We start from the raw sequence: 23769 nt of genomic DNA on the forward strand, positions 1-23769 counted from the left end.
ACAACTATCTACTGGGGCTTTGGGGAAAAAAAAGGAGGAGGATTGGCAACAGATGTTAGCTCAGAGCCGGTCTTCCTCAGCAAAAAGAGGAGGATTAGCATGGTTGTTAGCTCAGGGCTGATCCTCCTCACAAAAAAAACACCAAAAAACATTTTAGTGTATTTTATAGTCAATTGAGAGAGTGATGGAGGAGAAAGAGAGCTGAAAAAAGAGAGAAAAAGAAAAGACATGTAATTCAGACAAACAGATAGGTGACAGTGAAGAGGAGGATTGTTCATTCACTTAGTATTTATTGAGCACCATTAACCATTACACGATTTTAATTTCAAAGAAGCTGGGAAATTCACATATTGTTGCAAACCACTTTCTTACCTAGCATTTTAGCACGAAAAATTTCAAACATACAGAAAAGTTGGAAGCATTTTACAATAACACTCATATATTCATCATCTAAATTATACAATTAAAATTCTGCTATACTTGCTCTGTTACATATCTGTCCATGGATCCATCCATTAAGGCATCTTATTTATGTGAGGTATTTTAGAGTAAGATGCAGAGATCAATACGTTTATCCCAACTATGTCCACATATGCATATTATGAATTGGAGTTCAGCATTTGTTTCAAGTTTTCCAGTCTACTTTTTTTTATATGATTTTTAAAGTCCAGATCCAATTCCCTCTATTGGAAAATGGGTAGCGCCACATTTTATTTCATATACAATTTTTGTGACCTTTTGGGGATGCTAATACTGAAGATTCTTGCTAACAATTACACTAGATTAGCTCTTTGAACACAGAGGCTGGCCACTCTTGCCTATTTCTCTTCTGTACCAAGTACGTGGCCAGGTAGGATCTCTATTTGTTAAAGGTGTTTTTGCAACTACAGGTATGACATTCTTTCTTGATCCAATGGAGTTAAGCTCAGGCCATGTCCCAGGCATCTTTGGGACTGCTAAATACCAAGGAATATTCTAGCAAACCTTTGATGCCCTTACCACTCCTTTAAAGAGTAAACTGTGCAGTGTTGTTTGTTATAAGGAATTTGGGACCTAAATTCATAGGTTCAAGTATTGCCTTTGTTGCTCTGTGATCTCGCACAAATCCCTTGGTCTGAGCTGATTCATTAATTTAAATTGGGTTGAGAGTACCTACCTACATCTGATACCCACACTTGTGAGTTTCAAACAAGATTTTGCATGTAACAGAGCTTTGTCAGCTGTGACCTGCTGCACGACTGTCATCTCATTTCACATTCAAAGGATGTGAAAAAATCAGCAGTCTTCTCTTTCTCCTTCCCTCTCTTCCTTACTCTCTCTTGCCTTCCTCACTCCTTTTATCTCCAAAATTTGTAGAATATACCCCAGAAGAAAATAGTAAGGAAACAAATAGTTCAGAATCAAAGATGTCCCTTTAAAGAAAGAGCAAAAGTCAAGATTCCTAGTACCTCAGTACTCAAAGAAGCAGACAATTCTAACACCCTTAGGCAAATTGTGCCCTCTGAGGAGCCTAGATTCTAGAAGAGAGCAGTCTTGTGCAAGAGGTGAAACAAAGGCTTTTCAAGACTCCGGAATCACTCAGAGACTGGGTTAGTACCCTGGCAAAGTTATTAAAGTTGATTTCTCCAAACTCTTTACTTAAAAGGGCCACCGAGGACAACTGGTTGGCCGCCTGCCCTTAAGTTATCATCTATTTTTAAGAACATAATTTGAAAAAGGCTAGTCATTATTGCTACATAATGCTTTTACATCAAAGATTTACAGCACCATTTTTTTTTATTTTGATAAAAATGTTTAAGGAGGGAGGTTTAAAGTGTTGGTTGACAATATGCGAAGGAATATTTGCATTTAAATTGCATCATATAATATATAGTACTTTTTCCTCCTTTGGACTTACTTTAAAAATACTAACATGGCAGGTAGCTCTTCTGTATTTTCAAAGTGTTTAACAATAAACTTCTAGCTGAAATACTTGTAACATGATTGATTAATGCCACTTTAATCTTATTTTAATTTATTGCTTGGAGCTTCTTTAGAAACCAGTGATGTTTAAAAATGCTTTTTTAATATAGGTAACTAAATTTCCTAAGTAATTAAAACAGTGACAAGATTTACAATAAGGAAAAATTTTATATTAATATGGAAGCCAGAAAGTTAAGAAACTCCGTTACAGTAAACCGTTGCCAACTTTTATAATAAAAGCAAGGACAAAGTTTGCCTTGAAGGATTTGCTTGGGAAAGTGGTGGTTTATAGCATAACATCTAATTTCATGAGTTTGTGCCAGGGGTGTTTCTTTCTTGTCTTTTTCTTTTTTACGGGCTGCAACAATAGGAACATGTTTAATATTGATGAGTCTGACCTCCTGGGAGTTATAGTATATGCACCCTTTTTGAATACAAATGCTGTTTGATTTACATGGTAAACACATAGAATTTTGGAGATTAGCATTTTAATCAACTCTAATCTCTCAGTATTTTCTGATTCCCCCACCTCGCCGTTTTGTCAAACAGCGTTTGAAAAACGAACTTTTGAAATGACAGCTTATGTTCTCTCATGGAGATGCAAGGTCTGCGTGAGACATAAAAGCAGCACTATATGTAGTAATCTTTCCTAAACCATATGCTCGAGCACATTAACAATATTCAAGATGATCAATTATTAAAGAAAAGAACAATCCATTCATTCCACAAATATTTATTGAAGAGCCAGCCTTCTGCACGGGCAGGGGGAGAGAGTGCATAAGGCCTTGATATTACAGCGCCTCTAAACTGGAATTTGGCTTCAGTTTTTCCCCGTGTAAACTTTTCTTTTTCATTCAACTGTTCTCTGGCAGGTTCCTGAGCCTTGAAGTTCGGTGTGCATCCTCCAGCTGACGAGCTCTTCGGCCGGGGACAATGCATTCGATTCGCACGGTGGAAATTCAAGTTCCCAAGATAGAGGAAACGTTTTTCGCGCCCGCGTTCAGCTCGGAGCCCAGCGGGGGCCGAGGGGGCGGTGGCGGCCGGCGGGGGGCCAGGCCCGGGCTGCGTCCCGCGCTGCCATTGGCGGCCGCCGCGCGCCGCACTGAGCATGTCCGCGCCCCGCCAGCCCCGGGCCGCGGCGCATCGTGCACAGCGGCGGCAGATGCGCGCGGGGCCGGCTGGGCGCGCGTCGGCCTCCTCTCGCAGCGGCTCGGCCCGCCGCCTGACTCGCCCGGGAGGCTCCCCCCGCCCGGGCCGGGGGCCGAGGGGGGCCGGCATGGCCTGACTGCCCGAGGCGCGGCGGCAGCGCAGCGGCGGGCGTGCAACATGGGGAACCAGGACGGGAAGCTGAAGAGGAGCGCAGGTGATGCCTCGCACGAAGGCGGCGCCGGCGCCGAGGATGCTGTTGGGCCCAGAGATGTGGAAGCCACAAAGAAGGGGAGCGGGGGCAAGAAGGCGCTGGGCAAGCACGGCAAGGGGGGAGGGGGCGGCGGCGGCGGCGGCGGCGGCGGCGGGGACCCGGGCAAGAAGAAGAACAAGTCGGACTCCAGAGCCTCGGTGTTTTCCAACCTGCGGATCAGGAAGAACCTGTCCAAGGGGAAGGGCGCCGGCGGCTCGCGCGAGGATGTGCTGGACTCCCAGGCCCTGCAGACCGGGGAGCTGGACAGCGCTCACTCCCTGGTCACCAAGACCCCGGACCTCAGCCTCTCGGCGGACGAGACGGGCCTGTCGGATACCGAGTGTGCCGACCCTTTTGAGGTGACCCATCCAGGTGGCCTTGGGCCAGCCGAGGCTGGGGTCGGGGGCCGGGCGGTCGCCGGGGATTTGGAAGCTGCGGCAGGGGCGCAGGATGGACAAAGGACCAGTTCGGGCTCGGACACGGACATCTATAGCTTTCACTCGGCTACGGAGCAGGAGGATTTGCTGTCAGACATCCAGCAGGCGATCCGCCTGCAGCAGCAGCAGCAGCAGCTGCAGCAGCTGCAGCTCCAGGGCTCGGAGGAGCCTGCAGCGCCCCCCGCCGCCGCCTCCCCCCAGCCTGGGGCCTTCCTGGGCCTGGACCAGTTCCTGCTGGGGCCGAGCGGCGCAGCCCGGGAGGCCCCAGGCAGTCCGGACACAGAGCAGGCGCTGTCCGCGCTCTCCGACCTGCCCGAGAGCCTGGCCGCCGAGCCCCCGCTGCCCGAGCAGCCGCCGCCCCCCGGCGCCCACGGGGCCTCGGAGGCGCCCGGCCTGCCAGCGGCCCAGCCCGCGACCGCAGACTCGCCCTCGCCCACCGCCTTCCCGTTCCCGGAGTCCGCACCCGGGGAGGGCGCTGCCGCAGCGCCCGTGCGCGGGGCTGGGGACACGGATGAGGAGGGCGAGGAGGACGCTTTTGAGGATGCCCCCCGCGGCTCTCCGGGGGAGGAGTGGGGCCTGGGCCGGGGAGAGGCCGTGCCGAGGCTGGGCGCAGAGCCCGAGGAGGGGGCGCGAGGGCCCGGCGCCCCCGCGGCCACCTCCCTGCCCGGCAGCCCCGCGCCCAGCCCGCGCTGCTTCAAGCCCTACCCGCTCATCACCCCCTGCTACATCAAGACCACCACCCGGCAGCTCAGCTCGCCCAACCACTCCCCGAATCAGTCCCCCAGCCAGAGCCCCAGGATCAAGCGGCGGCTGGAGCCCTCCCTGAGCCGGGGGCCCCGAGCCGCCCTCGCCTCCGCGGCCGCCCCGGCCAAGAAGCAGCGGGCGGACGGCGGCCTCGCGGGTGGCCTGAGCCGCTCGGCCGACTGGACCGAGGAGCTGGGCGCGCGCGCGCCCCGGGCGGGGGGCTCCGCGCACCTGCTGGAGGGCGGCGGAGGGGCGCCCCCCGCCCGAGCCAAGGCGTCTGGGGCGCCGGCGGCTGCCGATGGCTTCCAGAACGTGTTCACAGGTGAGCGCGCCCTGCCGCCGGGCCTCCAGGTCGCCAGTCGCCTGCCAATCAGGGCCTTCCCCTGCCACCCGCCCTCCCCGGCTCTGAGAAGCCAGGAACCGCATGTGGCATGTCCCTTCCTCTTAGGGAATCCTTTTACGTCCCACTCACTTGCTTGGTGAAATTTCTGTTTTCTTATAAGATCTTAAAGGGAACAACCTAGTCGTGTCTGTCATCTCAAGAAAGGGCTGCTCTGTCCATTTCTCCGAAATATCTACTGTTAGTATGTCCAGGGTCACGCCAGGCAGATAAACTCGGTTTTGCATCGTTAGCTAAGCCATCCTTCTTTTTCTTCCTCATCCTCACAGCACTAAAGAGAACAAAATTGTTCATGGTCTTTTGACAATGGTGAATGTTGGAGAAACATCATTCTAATACTATCCCAGGGTGATCCCCGACTGCTCGTACATATGCGCATGTGTATGTATGTAATACATAGTTTCTGTCTTACAGCCATCTGGGTAGACTGCTTTGTGAAGTTAAGTGGTCACTCCTGTTTGCTGATGCAACCAAATCTGATACATGCTGTTTGTAAATTAATAAATAATGAAATAGAATACTAGGGGTAATTTTTATTTGGTTTCATGGTCCAATCAAAGAAGGTATAGCTTGGAGATAGTGAAGGTGAGAGGCCAAAAGCACACGTGCTCCAGCTGGTACCTCTCCTCAGCGTTCGTTATAGACTCTGATAGGCACCATAAAGCCCAGCTAAGGGGTCAGTTTACTGTGATAAATGTCAAGTCGTGTAATGAGTTTATCCTTTCTTACAGGCTTATAGGTCCCAAGGCCTTACCTTAAGGGCTCACTGGTAGAGGGTCAGTTAGGTTCGTGGTTACTAACCCCTGCTCTTAATTATGAAATATTGAGTGTAAGAGTTGAAGGAGTAGGAAAAAATGAACATTTATGCAGGTGCTGGTAGGTTTGTGATAAATGTTTGAAGGAGTAACAATTTCAAATGTAACTTGAAGAGCTGAACATCTCGTGTCCTATTACTTGAACAAATGGGTTATCTATAAATCATTACTTAGATGACATTTCTCAGTGAGCTGCTTCTTAGTTATAGCCAAATGCTGTTAATGGTGTGGTGTTGACCTGTACTGACCACGTTTTTATTTTCAGCTGTGGGGTGTTTTTTATTTTAAAGATTCATATACTTAAGAGTAGTCTCTTCTATTTTTACATACTTGCACTCCTTTTTACTTCTTTTCCCCACTTTCCTTTATTGTGTAGGTTAAGTTAAAAGGACTGTTTATAATCCAATACCCATTAGATAAATTGTAAAAAAACAAGAAATAAACATAAAAACCCCCCAAAGACCATTTTTGAAGGAGGAGGATTGGAAAGTTCTTGAGTTAATTTTTGTGTATTTAAGGTTGGTGAGAAGTCATATATTTCGTCTTTATCTAGGTAACATTCATTTGTATATTATTTTTCTAAAAATGAAAATGTCAACATAATTAAGACTATCATTCATTAATATTATTGGTTGCTCTTCCTAGTAGCATTAGACTTTGGAAAATACATTCATTTCATTCATTTAACAAATATATGTGTATATATATATATACATATATTGTACCTTCTGCCAGACAGTATGCTAGATAGTGGGAGATACAAAGATCATTGAATCATGGTTCTTCCTTTCCTAGGCTCACTGATAACTGCACAGGAGCACAGAGAGATGTGGTCCAGTGCTCTGGGAGCACCAAGGATGCAGTGACTTATCTCCTTGGGGGTGGGGGATGGGGAAGAAGCCTTCATAGGAGGATATCATAGGACCCTGAATATCATAGGACCCTAAAAAAGTTGAAGTTTTATTTCCCTTAAGAAAAAAAAGCGTATTCTTGGAAGTTGCGTTACATTTTAATTTGCTGGAGTTCTATTTCCAGATTGGAAATTTGGGACTCTTAAAGGCATCCTCCTGAGGAAGTACCTGAGTTTTGTTGACCTCTCCAGGCAGAATTTTTCACAGTGCAGAGGAAAAGTACAGAGCTGGCTGTTTTAATATGGACATCACCTGCTTTGTATTTGGGGGTTGGATGTCATTGGTCAGTGCCCAGTAGATATTTGTATAGCAGTTTCTGTGTATTTATCTCACCCACTCACTCCCCCCCCCCAAAATTGGTAAATTTAACCTAATCTTGTAACTGGTGGGGAAATGGAGGTAAATAAAGAGATGAAATAACTTTCTCAAGGTCACACTGACTCATCCAGAGCAGAGCCAGAAATAGAAGCTGGGTCTACTCATGCAAGTCGGACTGTCATTGCTCATTACTCATTTTGGATGTTCAACACCGTAAGACAACATAGAGAGGAAAAACTGGTTTTAAAAGATATTGTAGAATTTAAGGTCTTCACGTATGAGATTTTCCAGTTTCTGTTTTTAATAAGGTGAATATCTTTAGTTGTTGAACATCTGGCCTGCCTTGGGCTGGATAAAAGGTGATCGTTGGTCAGAGAGAACCAGATTTTCTCTAGGCAGCTCTCATGGAAACCACGGTTCTATGGTGGAAAAGTGAAGCCAGGTTGACACAGGCCCCTGTTTCTCAGCTGTTGCCTGTTTTCTTGTCACCTGGCATCACATTTGGTTTTTTACCATCTTCTATTATTTTATGGGTGTCTTGGAAATTACCAGAGACCTGGGGAGCACTAGCATTGTCCTTAGGAAAATTGTTTTTTGGCCTTAAAAAAATTGTTTTTCGCGTGTCTTTGGATCAATTAATAGCCAGCTGCCTTTGAGGCATTATATCTATAATAAATGTTATATCTAACGTGATCATTATATCTATACGCTTCCATAAACATCTTTTATTTTTAAACCATAGAATGAGGGTTGTCAGCTCTGCAGGAAGGAACAGATGTTTTTCTCTTTTTACTGCCTTCCAAACGTAGGGAGAAAATTCAAGTGAAGAGAGCTCTCCACGACACATGTTTGTGTTTGCTTGGTAGATATAAAAACATTTAGCAATGATGGAGACAAAAATTTTATCTTGTTTTACCTGTTAAGGAACTGATGCTGTTTAGCTCATGACACTGAAATATTTCACAGTTAATTTGTTTGAAATACATCTTTTTTGGAGTTTAGTAGAAAAAATGGCTTGAAATTGGAGACTTTCCTCTAGCAGAAACTTGTTAATAGACTTCGGCAGTTAATTAAAGTTTAGACATGTAAAATGTTAAATTTGTGTGCTAAATCACTTTTGATAGGAATCTTTACAAAGTCCATTATGTGCTTATCTGTCCTTTTTTTTAAACACGTGGAATGAAAGTTTAATCTGTTTTACTTGGCTTAATGCTATTTTCAGGAGCATCATTGTTGCTTCCTATGAAAACGCTGGTGATGCCCTCCACAGCTGCTGAAGTGTGTATAGGCCCAGGCTGCTGTTTCTGAGTTTTTGTATCTGTGTAGTTTTCTTGACTCTCTGCTTCCTGTTGGCTGTTTATTTTTAGAGCTATCTTGAGTCTCTCTTCCCCTTCCCATCACTTTTGATTTGATTTTTCTGATCAATTTGTTATTGGTTTGTAAATCCTGTGGTTATGATGTTAGCTATATTTATTGCACTTGTACTAAGTGCCAGACTCGGGCTTGGTGTATTGCATAATTATCTCTAATCCTCGCAATAGTCTCGAAGTATAGCTGTTTATCCTCATTTTCCCATTGGGCAAACTGGGGCTCAGGCAAGTGAAGTCACTTGCCTCAAGGGCGTTAAGCTAGTAAATGGCCCATCTAGGAGATGTACTTAGAAAAGCAAATCTGTTGTTAATGTGTATAAAATGAGACCAGGGGCATCGGTGAGCCTTTGAAGGACTAGCTAATTAATAAAGGGCTTGGGCTTTGGAATTTGGATTGTGTAATTCTCGTTTTGGCCTTTCTAAAGGTTATCTTGATTTTTATATCAACAGAGAGAAGGACTCACTCTGGGAGTACAGGTTTTCTCATATAGTTTGTTAAATTATTAAACTGTGAATGCTTTAAGGCCGGGAGCAGTCTTATTTCCAGCAGTAGCATTTGACAGACTGTAGCTGTCCAGTTATTGTCCAATAAATGAATGAAGGTCAGAAATCACCCGTGATATATATAATGCATCAGTCTTACTATAACACAAAGGGGATTATGAGAGTGCTGTCTTCTTCCCCATATCTGGCCTTACTGGGTTCCATGTATCAGAATAATTTGGCAGCAATATAAGCTGGGACTGGGAGCGCAGTTCGTAAATCATTTTAGTTTGGTCTGAAACGTGCTTTCTCATGGTTTCTGTAAGACTGTGGTTTGGGTTGAAGTCAAGTGCCCCAGGAGCTTCAGTGATGGGTTTTAATGACTGCTTACGAGCCGAGGACGGGCCTTGTTTTAAGTGCATTTGGGCATTTGGATGTAAGCCACGTGTGTTTGAAACTGGACAGGGGCTTTTAGAACTGTGTTTCCTTCTGATTCTGTGAAACGGGTGCTGAACATGTACAGCTGGGTGATGGGAGCAGGAGTGCTCTAACTAGTACTGTTCTAGGTGAGTTTGCATCCTACCTTTGCTGTTTAGTTAAGTGACTCTCAGGTAATTTTTTCTCATATGTATGAAGGTGGAGGAGAAATTTCAAATTCCTGATGTTAAGATGAAATGAAATAGTGTGTGTAAAGCCCCTGCAGCTCTGCCCGGGACACAGGAGGCACGCAATTGGTGCTGTTTGCCTTCCTGTCTTGGTTTATTGCCTTACAGACTTCATTGTTCAAAGTAGTCCAAACCAAATTTATTAAAACAAAACAGAAGGGGCCAGCCCCGTGGCGTAGTGGTTAAGCGCTCGCGCTCCGCTGCTGGCGTCCCGGGTTCGGATCCCGGGCGCACCAACGCACCGCTTGTCAGGCCCTGCTGTGGCGGCGTCCCACATAAAGTGGAGGAAGATGGGCACGGATGTTAGCTCAGGGCCAGTCTTCCTCAGCAAAAAAAGAGGAGGATTGGCGTGGATGTTAGCTCAGGGCTGATCTTCCTCACACACATACACACACAACAAAACAGAACAGAACAACTCTGAAATTGTATACAAAAACTTGACAGGATATGATCAAATGCTAGTTGTAAATTAATATTTCTAGTCACTAGTTTTTTGCAAATTGTTTATTTTATACATCAGGTTTTTTTTTCCTTTTTTGCATTTTCTATGATGGTAGCATTGTTGTCACTTTATCAGAGATTTTGGTTTTCTTGGGGGTTTGGATAAAGAAAGTGTCTGATGGGGTGTGGCTGTGGGATGAGGGGGAGGTGCTGAGTTTTACAGGAGGGGTGGGGATGAGGCAGCAGGCTGACACCCTCAGTATTTATGTTCTGCACAGCATCTGGCTACACCCGCCTGACTTTGCAGCCATAACCTCCCACGATTTCCTTCATAAACTCCCTACTTTAGACAAGTTAATCTGCTTGCTGTTCTAAGAACACACATTTCATTTTCCCGACTTTGTGCCTCTGTCTTGCAGTTTTTACCCCCTTGGAACACAGTTTGTCTCTCTTGATTTAGCATCTGAAAAGGGCCCATCAAATTCGCATTTCCGCTTTTGTCTCTTTACCAGCTAGACCTAACTGGCAGTCATCTTGATGTCTCTGTGCTTACTGTCTCTATCATATTAGATATACTTCTTGGATTTAGAGATTCTTTTCTCACCTCCTTCTGCTTTTCCTTTCTCCTTGCCTGCTCTCCTGGTTCTATCCATTCATCATTTACTCTGCTATCACTCCATCCACAAACATGTATTCTGTGCCTGCTGTGTGCCAGTCAATATGACAGGCACGGGGCCAGCCTAGTGGCGCAGGTGGCTAGGTGCGTGCGCTCTGCTGTGGTGGCCCGGGGTTCACCGGTTCGGATCCCGGGCGCGCACTGACACACCGCTTGTCAAGCCATGCTGTGGCGACGTCCCATATAAAGTGGAGGAAGGTGGGCATGGATGTTAGCCCAGGGCCAGTCTTCCTCAGCAAAAAAACAAAAAAGAAGACGATTGGCAGATGTTAGCTCAGGGCTGATCTTCCTCACACACACACAAAAAATATGACAGGCACTGAACAGACTGAGGTCTTTATGAATACTTGTTTACCATTCTTTTTTAAAGAGTCAAGTTGGGTATCTGGGCTTCCTATTGGTAACTAAAACTTCCTATTGAATTTTAGCTGGAAAATTACCAACATATTTGGGTAGTTGAAACTAATTATTTTCGTTGAGGTGTGATTGAATCCATGGTGAAGGTAGAATGCTTCTTGGATAGAACTTGTGTTGAGAGAATGTCTGTTCCTATTTTTGTGGGTTGATTTTAAAATCGCAGTGATGATACAGTAACTCTAAGCTTCTAAGTACAAATGTTATTGATAATGAAAGAAGAGATAAAGGAAATAGAGAAAATTTTATTACTCTGTTCATTTCTGCTTTTGCATTGTAAGTAATAACCTGCTGTTAATGAAATTTAGCATTAAGGGACTGCTTGGAAGCAATAAAGTACCGCCTCATGGCTTGATAGTTAGTCCACATAATTTTAGTGATTGAGAACTTTCTAAGGCATTTTTTATATTAAAAGGATAAATATATGGCAAATATGACTTCTTATCAATTTGAAATGGTAGTTAGTAAAGCAAGGTATTATAACATCAAAATTATAAGGACAAATAATAACAGGTATTGGACACTATAAGAGGATGCTAACCACACTGGAGAGTCATTATCCTTTGACACCTGCTCCACTATGGGTGAGGGGGGAAAAATTTATGTCTTCCTCCTCCCCAAGGATGTACTTGGAGGTGTTGATTGGATAGCAAAATTACTGCCACTCATCTGTGATTCATGCAGTCTCCATTGTACCCTGGACCCACTGGAAGCTTTATTATCTGTTACACCAGAGCTGCACGATAGTGCAGGGCTGAAAATAGTCCTTTTATTTTCAAGGGGAACGGCATAATTTCTTGAGACAATTAAGCCTTTATTGTGTTTTAAAATTACGCCTAGAAATGCTTAAATACTATTCAGTTGGGTCTCTTTTTATACTTCAGGCAGAAGGGTTCTTTGTTGTAGTGCTCTGTGATGTAGTGGACATATATGGAAAATAATTCCATGTCATTTAAATGGTTTTACTTGCACAGAAGGGGAAAGAGTTATGTTTATCAGTAAGGCAGTAGCAGCACTATGGCAATAGTGCAGGCTGAGGAGTCTTTCAGTTGGCCTCTCCTTGTAAGTATCCCATTGATTTCCTGTTAGGCGGGGGCAATAATGTCTTACCTCTTCTTGGTGCCCTGATGTCTCAGGTTGCAAAGGTGAGTGCAATCTCGCTGGGAAGCTGCTTCTTCGAGTCTCATCCACTCCTGCGATTCTTTAGAATTGGTGGTTCCAGCAGTTACCTTTGCTCCTGAGAGTGATGTTCTGCATATTGAGAGCTTTTCTTGATTGTTAGAGCTGAAGAAAATCCCTATACTGGAGGTTTCTACCGTGGGGTAAGGATAAGGATGCTTTGGGTATCCGTAATAGTGGGTGGTGAGAGCGGTGATGTTTTGACCTTGAGAGTTTTGATCACTTGTTAATTGATGCTAAAGGGGGTTTGGATTTGTTGGACTGCCATTATCTGATGTGAATTCAGGACCTTGTGTGTTTGAACACTAGAATAGTGATAGTTTGTGGTGGGTGTTTGACTTGTTTGATGGAAATATATGAAAGGGAAAACTGTGTTGTACAGTGTATTCCCCAAGGATTTAGAGTATGTGGAGTCTTTCTAATACAGGTGCCAAATCTAGTCAGCAAGTCCTTTTAGATTTGTTATCTACAATGTAAATCCTCTTGTATTCTTGGATGGATTATAGGCTTTGCATTTTTCCTTTTAGTTTAAACTTTTCAATAAAAGTAGTACCATTAATTCTCTTATTTCAATATATGTTAATATATTGATTTTTGTTATGGTTTCAATTTTCCCTACTGTTATATATGCTTACTCAAATAATTTTTATGAGCCTATGGTATTTCATTGAGAAGTTTGCATTGGCATTAAAAATTTCTTAGAGACTAGAAGGATAAAACGTTTTGAGAGCTCTCAGGTTTTTACTTTTTTTAAACTTTTTATTGGCCTTACAAAATGCAGCTTGTTTAAGCCCATTAAGAAGCAAATGAACTAGAATAGAGCTATTTCAGGATCCCAAATGGATGGTGGAAAGTTTTGTAAGTCATGAGTCTCTTCATTAACATACAAGTCTTATCTTTTAAAAGAGTGATAAAAACAACAGGATAACAATAGAGATAATCTTTTGCAACTCACTTTTTGACCTATATGTGCCCCACCTCCTCGCCTCCCCCCACACTTTGCAAGCTGTGGACCGGTCCTTGCCTGTGTGGAGAAGTCAGGTGTGTGAATTCTCCATGGGGGAGGTGTCACATTTTGCTGATACCCAAGATGTTCTGCAGTAAGATATATCTTACTGCCCTTGCAGTGCTATTTTGGTTAAATGGCTTTGAGGGTGTGAAATGTTTGGATAGTATCGTGGCAGTTTACTTGGGCATATAGGTTTTGATCTTTCTCTATTCTGTTTTCAGAAAAATCCAAAAGTGTATTGCCTCTGTAGGATCCAGTATATTGGGGGTGGGCATCTAAGATTGACTAGGAACTGCAGTGATTTCAGTGGAGAGACGTTTGTCTGGGCTGAAAATGTGATGTAAATGGAAAAGTGATCCTGGAAGCCTTTCATCTCTGACTTGGATTATTTCTCCAAAGGCTCCAAGGAGCCTCATTGGACTCTAAATTCACAGATCATTTTCACTCCATCTGCTTTGGGATAATAAAAGCTGGACGTGGGCCTTAGGTTTAGCTTTAGGCCAAACCCCTAAGGTTGAGCCCCCAATTTCCTTTTGCACATACCTCTTGGCATCATTACCAACTAAAATTACCGGCTGGTCTGTTTCTCTAGCTCCTCTCTCTCTCTCCTGGGCACCAGGCACATCCCACTTAGCCATCACAGGTCTAGGAGACTCACTGTGTCTACAACCATACTTATTATTTGCCTCACTCTCTAAACACTCCTCCTGGGTTTCCCAATCAAGGCATTGCTGTCCAGCCTTGCGATATTCCTTGATTCTTCCATCCTTCTTACACTTGACCTTGACATCAATTAGTCTTTTCCTTTTCTCTATGCTTAAATATCTCTGTAATAAGTCTCCTAGTAATAAGTCTTCTGTTCCCATTGCCTCTACACTTCCTAGAACAGGTCAGCCCACATTGAGATCCTGAACATTCTCCCTGCTCTCAGTCTGGCTCTTCTCCAATAATTCTCCACAAGGCAAGAGAGTAAACTATTTGTTTAGTTATTATTTATTTATTTTTTGTGAGAACTAGCCCTGAGCTAACAGCTGATGCCAATCCTCCCCTTTTTTCGTGAGGAAGACTGGCCCTGAGCTGACACCCGTGCCCATCTTCCTCTACTTTATATGGGACACTGCCACAGCAGGGCTTAACAAGCGGTGCGTCGGCGCGCGCCCGGGATCCGAACCTGTGAACCCCAGGCCGCCGCAGCGGAGCACGCGCACTTAACCGCTTGCGCCACCGCGCCGGCCCCGAGAGTAAACTATTTAAAATACAAAGATGCACTGGCCAGTCCCAGTTTAGAAGCATTTCAGTGATTCAGTGATTCCAATAAAGGCTAAGGTTTATGTTCATATATGTATATAATATATAGGCTATATATATTTATATATACAATATATAGGCTAAAGTTTTAATTCTTCTCTCTATACTTATATCTATATATAACGTATGAATAATTATATTTAATATACACATATAGGTAATATTTATAATATATATACTTTTGTATATTAGTAGTTAATGCTGTGCAGTTCTTTCCTTGTTGCTCAGTCTCTGTTCCTCATCCTGTCCTGAATGCTTCAGTCCTTCTTCAGATAGCTCGTGTTCTCTCTAGTAGTTTTAGGGACACTGGGCACTCTCTGTTCCTGGTCTTTAGGAAAGGAACTGCATGTACTCATATCCCTCAGTGCATGACACACGCCCATCCTCGTCCACGCAGAACTCTTCATTTTGTCCTTGTATTTTCATTTCCTATTCTGACCCGCTTCGTGGACTTAGGGAACTGCTTTTTCTGTGTTTGATTCGTATCCTAAAAATCATATGTAGTTTTATGAAGTATGTAGTATTTCTGTGTATGTTTAATTTCAGTTTATACAAACACTCTGAGTTGTAGGCTTCATTCTATTGATTTTTTAAAAATAGATTTTTCTGGGTGAATATCAAGTTCATTGCTTCTTACTGCTATATAATATTCCAGAGTGAGAGTTCTGCGAGGTTTTACACACCAGGGGGCACTGGTCACCTTTTATTATATATGCATAGTGTCCCCTCGAATTCTACGATGTGGTCGCTGTTGATGTTCCTTAACACTTAACATTTTAGTTAAGTGTTTGCACAGGGGTGAGCATCTAGATTCCTGTTCTTCTCTGCCTCCACCGACAACACCCTGATAAATATTCCTGTGTGGGGTCCCGTGTGAGAATTTTCCTGGGATGTATTTTCAGCAGAGGGATTGCCAGGTCATAAAATAAAGATTGACCTAATTTGTCTAGGTACTGCCAGATTAGTTTCCAGAATGTTTTCCCCAGTTTATACTCTATCAGCACAGCAAATCAGTGTTTATCTAATTTTTGAATTGTTACCAATCCAGTGAGGGAAGGTGGTACCTCATTGTTTTACTGTTTGCTTTCTATTTATCTGATGGCCAATGTCTTTGAGAAAACCTTTGTGTATTTTTAGCCATTTGGGTTTACCCTTCTGTAATTGCCTGTTCACATCCTTTTACTTTTTTCTGTAGGGTTTCCTGATTTTTCTTGTTTATCAATATGGGTTCTTTGTATATTCTTGATATGATTCTATTACCAGTCTTAGGGATGTCATGGATTGTCACTAAACCTCCTCCTTATTATATTAGAGGCTAACATGAAAGTGACATTTCTGGGCCGGCCCTGTGGTTTAGCGGTGAAATGCGCGTGCTCAGCTACTGTCGGCCTGGGTTCGGATCCCGGTCGCGCAGCGACGCACCACTTCTCCGGCCATGCTGAGGTCGCGTCCCACATACAGCAACTAGAAGGATGTCAACTCTGACATACAACTATCTACTGGGGCTTTGGGGGAAAAAAAAAAAAGGAGGAGGATTGGCAATAGATGTTAGCTCAGAGCCAGTCTTCAAAAAAAAAAAAAAAAAAGTGACATTTCTTAGAGTCCCTTGTAGGTTGTGTTTCAGACGTGGGTTAGGTTTAATGAATTTGTGCCCAATTTGGAAGACTTAACGAGGCCTAGGACTAACTTGTGTTGCTTGTATTTGCACGCACAGCTGAGGAGCTGCCCGATTCTTCTGGGGCAGTGTTAGCAGGTCTAGTGTCCAGGTCCTAGTGTCACTGATGCCCAGGGTGGGGCGTGGGGTGTCCCTGCAGCTGGTGTGGCTGGTGGTAGGCAGCACGGTTCTGGGGCTGGCAGCAGAGGCAGCATCCAGCCACAGGGCCTCCTGATCCTGGAGTAGAAGTGTGTTCTTGGAGCAGGACCTTAGATCAGAGAAGAGGCAGCCTTCTCTTTGGTGGCCTGGTTCTAGGTTGTGGCTTGGTGAGTGGTTTCTAAAGAGATTCTAGAATCTCTTTCTTTTCTTTTTCTTTTTTTTGCTGAGGAAGACTGGCCCTGAGCTAACATCTGTTGTCAATCTCCCCATTTTTTTTTTTTCTGCTTGAGGAAGAATTAGCCCTGAGGTAACATCTGTGCCAGTCTTCTTCTATTGTGTATATGGGTTGCCGCCACAGCACGGCTGATGAGTGGTGTAGGTCTGCGCCTGGGATCTGAACCTGCAAACCTGGGCCGCCGAAGCGGAGCGCCCTAAACTTTAACCACTATGCCATGGGGCTGGCCCCTAGAATCTTTATCTTCAGTCCTTCCAAGATTCTGTAAAACAAGTAGTATCTTACAGTTAAGTCTCTCCCTATTGAAACTATTTGGAGTGGATTCAGTTCTGTGTAATCACTGAAATCTTAACACACAGAATCAACTTTAGATATTATAAATATCTTCCCCTAAGATTCCATCCCTCTTTTAAATTGTTGTGTCCTTGGTTGAACAGAAGTTATTAATTTTGGTATCATCAAATCTATTTTTCACCTATGGTTTGAGCTATTGTCTTCTCATTGGAGACATTCTTTGTCACTCCAGGTTACAAGCATTCTCGTCTGCACAGTCTTCTCTTAGCTTTATCCTCCACCCTTCACAGTTAAGCCTTTGATCTGTCTAGAGTCCCCTTGAGTGTTTGGTGTGACGTAGGCATTCAGTTTTATTTTTCTTCACAGGACAAGCCAGTGTCATCAGCATCATCTATGAAATAGTTTTTACTCACTGATTTTTGATACCACCTTAATGTCATTGCCCTCTAGAGACAAGTCTGTTTCTGAGGGTCTGTTCTTTTCCTTTTATGTGTGTTCTTCTGTCTTCAGTCAGTACCACACAGTTCTTATAAATGTGGCTTTGCAGTATATCTAATTACAGAGAAGAGAAATGTCTGTTTTTTTCACAGTTAACTTAGCTGTTGATGGACCTTGTAGTCTTCCGTATAAATTTAAAATAAGTTGTTGAGTTTCTTAAAGAGTCCTGATGATGTTTGATTAGCATTTTATTAAGTTTGTAGATTGAAGTGAGGACTACTGTCACTTTCATAATATCATCCAAGACTGTGAAAGACTTCTTTGCTTATTCAGATCATCTTTTATGTCCTTTTAATGGTGTTTTAGACTTTTCTTCACAGAGAGTTTGTGTTTTCTTTACTGAGCTAATTTCTGGATGCTGCATATGTTTTATCGATAATGGGAGTGGTATCTTACTTTTGTATTATTTCTGGTTATTGTTGAGATAAAGAAATGTTTTCACTGTCTTTCAGTTGTATTGTATGATTTTCCTTATGAATATTTTTTAACCCTGAAGGTTAGTTAGTATAACTATATAAATCTATAGTTTATAGTTAAGATTCTGTCACCAGCTCCGACGTGTGGATTTTTTCCCCCACACCACCAAGCAGTTCTCTGCAACACCACAATTCAACTCAATTCTGACACTGACTACCTGGAGATAGCTTCAGATCCCACACGTTAAGGGCTCAGTCCTACAAGCCTGCCCCCTCTTCAGATGTCAGTCAAAAGTCCAGGTTGTCACCTGGGTTTCTGACCAACCAGCTGTAGGTTCTAACGCCCCCCTCCTTTGGTTCCGTTAATTTGCTAGAGCAGCTCACAGAACTCAGAGAAACATTTTACTTACTAGATGACAAGTTTATTATAAAGAATATAACTCAAGAACAGCCAGATGAAGAGATGAGTAGGGTAAGGTATGGGGAAAGGGGGAGGAGCTCTTGTGCTCTCTGAGTGCCATTCCCTCAATCTCTGTGTGTTCACCAACCCGGAAGCTCTGCCAACCCCCTCCTTTTGGTTTTTTATGGTGGCTTCATTACGTAGACATGATTGACCAAATCATTGACCATTGGCGATTGAACTCAATCTCCAGCTCCTCTCTCCTCCCTGGAGATCAGGGGGGTGAGACTGAAAGTTCCAACCCTCCAATCACAGGGCTGGTTCCCCTGGCAACCAGCCCCCATTCTTAGGTGCTTCCAAAAGTCACCTCAGTAACATAAACTCAGATGTGATTGAAAGGGGGTTGTTATGAATATCAAGACCCCATTATTGTTCTTAGCCCTTAGGAAATTCCAAGGGTTTTAGGAGCTCAGTCCCAGAAACTGGACGAAGACCAAACATGTATTTCTTATTATAAATCACAATATCACAGTAATCATATGGGATTTTAAAGATAGTCATTTATTTTTTTACAGCAAAATAGTTGAGACATAATTATAGAACATAGTATACGTTGTGTAGATTCTGTTGAAATTATTATGGCTTTCTTGTTCATGTTGTGTATGATCAGTTTTCGTGAGTCCATGCTCTCTTTGGGGAGCCATAATCCCCAAATCCAGAAACATTATTAACATTTGAATTTAGTAGGTTGTGTTTGACACTCAACATTAATAAAAATCTCTAATTATTTAAAATACTTAAAAAGGATCGCTTATAGAACTGTTTAATATTTTTTACCCAATCAGAAAAACACCTAAGCCTTGGTTTCCATTGTGTACTTCTCACTGGTTTCCCTTCTACATTTTGGGCTGCCATTTGAACATCTTCTTCCACCTACCTCTTGCTGACTAAATGCTGATTTCCACCAGGCTTCATATTTCGCCCATCTAAACACCCACCCTTGGGAATCCTTTCCACACATGTTGGTGACTCCAAATTCAAATTTCTGGCTCAGATCTCTTGCGAATTCCAGATGCAAATTTCCTATTGCCTTTAAAAATCTTCATATGGATATGGCAGTAGATCCAACCTGAACTTCTCTTTCCTCCAAACCAGCCAGCTCCCTTATTTATTGCCTGCCACTGTGGATGGTAATAGCATCTGGCACAACCCTTTACCCAGTTTCTTAAGCCAAAAATCTGGGAGTGGTGCAAGTTAGCCAAGTTCCTCATGCTTCCTCCTTCTTCCAGCCAGTTACTAATCCTGTTAGAATATACCTCCAACAAAAAAAATTTTTTTTAAATACTCATCCCCTCCTTTTCAGGAGAATTTTTAATGCTCTTCTCAGATTTATTCAGTGGCTCTCCATTGACTACTGGGACAAATTTTAAACCTGAGATTTATATTCAAGCGGAAAATTGAATGTGTTCAGGAAGCAGGAGCTGGATTTGCTAGCAGTTTGTGTGATTCATCTCAACGTCAGGGAGGCTGTCCCTTATGGAATGTCCGGCCTTTAGCGGGTGGTCTGGAGAAGAGCGACTTCACTCTTCACTGGAGATGTTCAAACAGAGACCGGATGGAGCTGTATTGGGGTGGTCACACCCTGGAGAGGCTGAACTTGATGACCACTAATGTTCCTTCTAGAAGAGTCAATGATGATTGACCTCACTGGTAAGAGCAGCAGCTATGGTCTGTATGTCTCATTCATTTTGTTTGAGACTACTTTAAATATGGAAAAAACTCTTCAGCCAGATGTATTTGAAAGCTGCCATTTATTAGATTCACTTTTATGGATTTAACTTAATAGATAAAATGGTTTTTTCTTTTAAAGCATTTTCCTTCTGACATTTCTGTAAATTTTTCCTTTGAACTTTGATTTGTTTCATGATCTTTTTAAGAAAGTACCAAAGAAATCCGTATTCTAGCAGAGGTCCTGAAAAATGGTTGGTAGTCATAGTCATAGTTCTGTGTTATTCCTTGGCCAATTTTATTCGATTTATTAGATTAAGTTTCTCAGTTTATTCTTGGCATATTTCAGCCCTTGATTAATTGAAGTCACATAGTTTCTTTTTTTCTGCTTCCCCAGAAAAAAAGCTTTGATGGAGGCCAAAATTGAACTTTAAGTTTATATAAATTGCAATAGACTGTGTGGTGACTGTGGTCGGAGCTCCCTATTACCAAGTCCCTTTTTGAATGCTCTGTCTCAGTGTGGCGTTCCATTGTAACTGATGTCGAACATATTTTTTACTGTTCTTCTCCATATTCTCAGTGTTAGGGAACAGAAATGCACAAAATGTGAGTCCCAGTTCACCACACAGAGCAGTCAGCTTCGTTAAAACCGTTATGAAGACGTGTTATAGGCACTTACTGTTGAGGACTCAGATAGGAAATCGGCAAATCTGCGCCCAATCCGCAAGGGTTTTATGAAGTTAAAATATCTGAGTGTTCCTTCCTTACCTGGAATTTTGAGCCTGATGATGTGCTCAGAGGAAGGGAGCTTCCTGTGAGAGTGTCTCAATCCGGGCTATCCATGGTTCCAAGAGTTCTGATCACTCCGGGGGCAGTAGGGAGCTTCGTCCTCCTTTTTGTTGGAATCCCTTTGTGACCTGTGGTCATCTTCTCTCCAGGTGGGGCCCGGGGGTCGGCAATCCTCATGTGTCCTGTGACTTGTCCCTCCTATGACTTGTCCGGACAGTTGACTACTTTTGTCTTCTTTTCTTCAGACAATCTGAGATATTTATAGTGATAAGAGTTTTCCTTTTACTGTAAAACTTGCAGCATTTTGGATGTAGAAACTAGACTTGTTAATTTCTATTCTATCATAATTGGCCTTCCTTTTCTGTTTTTTCTTATTTACCCACCACAGGCCATTGGTATGTGACGATACATAATATGTGCTAGCTCTGCATTCACTGACATCATAAACTTAAGCAAGTCTCATTAATATCTAACTCTGGATTTGCTTGTCAGCAACCTCATTTCCTCTTATTTCATTTGATAGATACTATGGTCTTCCAGAGGAAGTTTATTAGATTAGTTTATTAGATACATCTGAGCTTATAAGAGCAGAAAAAGGTTTAACATAGTGAGACTTCTGTTTAGTTCTCATTTTGTATAAGATATGTGGCTTGGAAGAAACAGAAACCTATGTTGACACCTTTCAAAATATAGCAATTATATTCTGATCTTTCAGTCATTAAAAAATACACAAAACGGGGGCCGGCCCGGTGGTGCAAGTGGTTAAGTGCGCGCACTCTGCTGCGGCGGCCCGGGGTTTGCCGGTTCGGATCCCAGGCGCGCACCGACGCACCGCTTGGCAAGCCATGCTGTGGCGGCATCCCATATAAAGTGGAGGAAGATGGGCATGGATGTTAGCCCAGGGCCAGTCTTCCTCAGCAAGGAAAGAGGAGGATTGCCAGATGTTAGCTCAGGGCTGATCTCCTCACAAAAAAAAAAAAAAAAAAAAAAAACCACAAAAGGAGAAAAAAATCAGTGACGTGTTTGTAGGCTGTTAAAAAATATATTTAAAACAGATGATTATAAATGAGTGATATACGGCCGGCCCTGTGGCTTGGTGGTTAAGTGCGCGCGCTGCAATGCTGGTGGCCCGGGTTCGGATCCCGGGTGCGCATCGAGGCACCACTTCTCCGTCCATCCTGAGGCCGAGTCCCACATACAGCAACTAGAAGGATGTGCAGCTGTGACATACAACTATCTACTGGGGCTTTGGGGGGAAAAAATAAAATAAATAAAATCTTTAAAAAAAAAAATAAATGAGTGATATTATGGGACATAAAACAACACAAACTCACACTTAGCCCTCCCCATGTATGACCTTGGATATATTACTCAAGTATTCAGGCTTTGATTTCTTTATAGGCAAAATTAGGGGATGGAGCCAAATAATCTGTAAGGTTTCTTCTGGCTCTAAAATACTGTAAATTAAAAGTAGTAGTCTGTCACTGAGTAATTTAGTCCTAATAACAACAAAAAGTTATTAGTATTTGGGTTCAATAAAAACAGAAAAGTTACATGCGTCCTCAAGGCTAGTGGACAAAAGTCTCCTTTTGTCTCACGGGAAGGCTTCCATATTGAAGGTTTCTGTTCCCGTTTGGATACTGTCTTTTCTCTGGCAAATGCAGAAAGAGCCCAAGGCTCTTGTCGCTCTGCATTATCAGCAGTTAGGAGCCTGTACCCGCGCCTCTTCTGCAAGGGGATCCGCCTACGTTGTCCTGTTATGTTATGAGTGGTTAAGGATGGGGAGTGTGTATTTGTCCTTGCTATGCTCTGTTGGATCTAGGACACTCTTTGGCAAATGGTAGACCCCTAAGTGTTTCACAGCTTGTTTTTGCTGCTTTTTCCCTCCCAGTTCCACTAAGGATGCTTAATTAAGATGATGTGTCCTAAATAGACTGCTGTGAAAGTGTTCCTTCTTGAGCTGTGGTCACTGTGACTGGATTGTCAGCCCCTACAGGGCACAGACCACGTGATCTGTTTCTGTTATATCTTAATACAGAAGCCGTCCCAGAGTTGCTGGCCCACTCAGAAGTGGAAGATCCCTGGAATGAAAATGAGGAGAGCAGAGTGTGCATCTGGCTTTGGCTCTGCCATTTTCCAGTCTGACGACCTCAGGCAGAGCCTAGAACCTTTTCGTTCCTCTGTTAGTCTTTGAAATTGTGGTGGTAGATCCTTGCTCTGCTTCACAAAGCTGACAATAGAAGTGGAAATGCCCTTTACATTATATAGTTCTGTCCACATAAAAGGTTTTCTACTTTTTATAGTGTCACTGCTCACCGCTCCACAGAACCCCAGTGCAGGGACAGATGGTCTCACTTCCTCGTGTGCGAGAGGATCACTCCCTTTGTTGTGATGTCACTGGTCTCTACGACTTCCCTGGGCTGTTGTTTCCATGTTCATCTAGCCCTGGGATTTTTGCTTAGCAATGCAAGAGGAGTGTTTGTAGATGGCGTATGGCCGCAAAGCTGTTCCGCGTGCTAAAGTTCATGCTCCTTATTAACTCGGGTGTGTAAGCCTCTGTGGGGGAGGAGGAGGGAGCAGTGCAGAAACAACTGGAGAGCATTGGTGACTAGTAAATTCCCTGACTGTCATTGGGTTAATGTTATTTTTACCATGAATTTAATAAATATAGTAAAACAGACAATGAAAGATTTTTTTTTTAAACAGAAGTTAGGAATTCTAGCAAGCAGAGTCTTCAGTATTACTTGTTGAGATAATTAAAATCCACTGAATGTTAAAACAACCCCCATACTTGGTGAATGAAGATATTTTAATCTGCAATCACCTTGCTTATTATACTTTTTCTAAAGTTTTTAGATTATGGGTATATTCCGTGATTCCATTGTTTACTTATGATTTCCTTCCTTTAAGTTGAACCAGATTTTTATTTCCTGCATTTACAAGTGCAGAGCCTTTGAACTGTATCTTGATAAAAATAATAATAGGCAACATTTATTGGGCACTGTATTAAGCCTCTTACAAAAATTATTTTGCTTAATTCTCACAACAGTCCTAGGAGGTAATGA

The 23769-nt window shown here is 43.1% G+C and overlaps 1 protein-coding gene across 2 annotated transcripts in view; it reads left to right on the plus strand.

The window, feature by feature from the left end:
- The first annotated feature begins 3129 nt into the window (after nt 1-3129).
- The window catches only part of FMN2 (formin 2), a 346386-nt gene continuing 325746 nt past the window's right edge, over nt 3130-23769 (plus strand). For both annotated transcript variants that reach the window (XM_087424460.1, XM_087424461.1), the window contains exon 1: nt 3130-4864. In XM_087424460.1, the coding sequence (XP_087280586.1) occupies nt 3289-4864 (1576 nt within the window). In that variant the 5' untranslated portion in view covers nt 3130-3288. The remainder of the gene's footprint in view (nt 4865-23769) is intronic.

The sequence above is a fragment of the Ceratotherium simum genome, chromosome 36 (genome assembly GCF_057802395.1).
Source record: "Ceratotherium simum simum isolate JZ-2026a chromosome 36, ASM5780239v1, whole genome shotgun sequence".
Classification (NCBI taxonomy): Eukaryota; Metazoa; Chordata; class Mammalia; order Perissodactyla; family Rhinocerotidae; genus Ceratotherium; species Ceratotherium simum.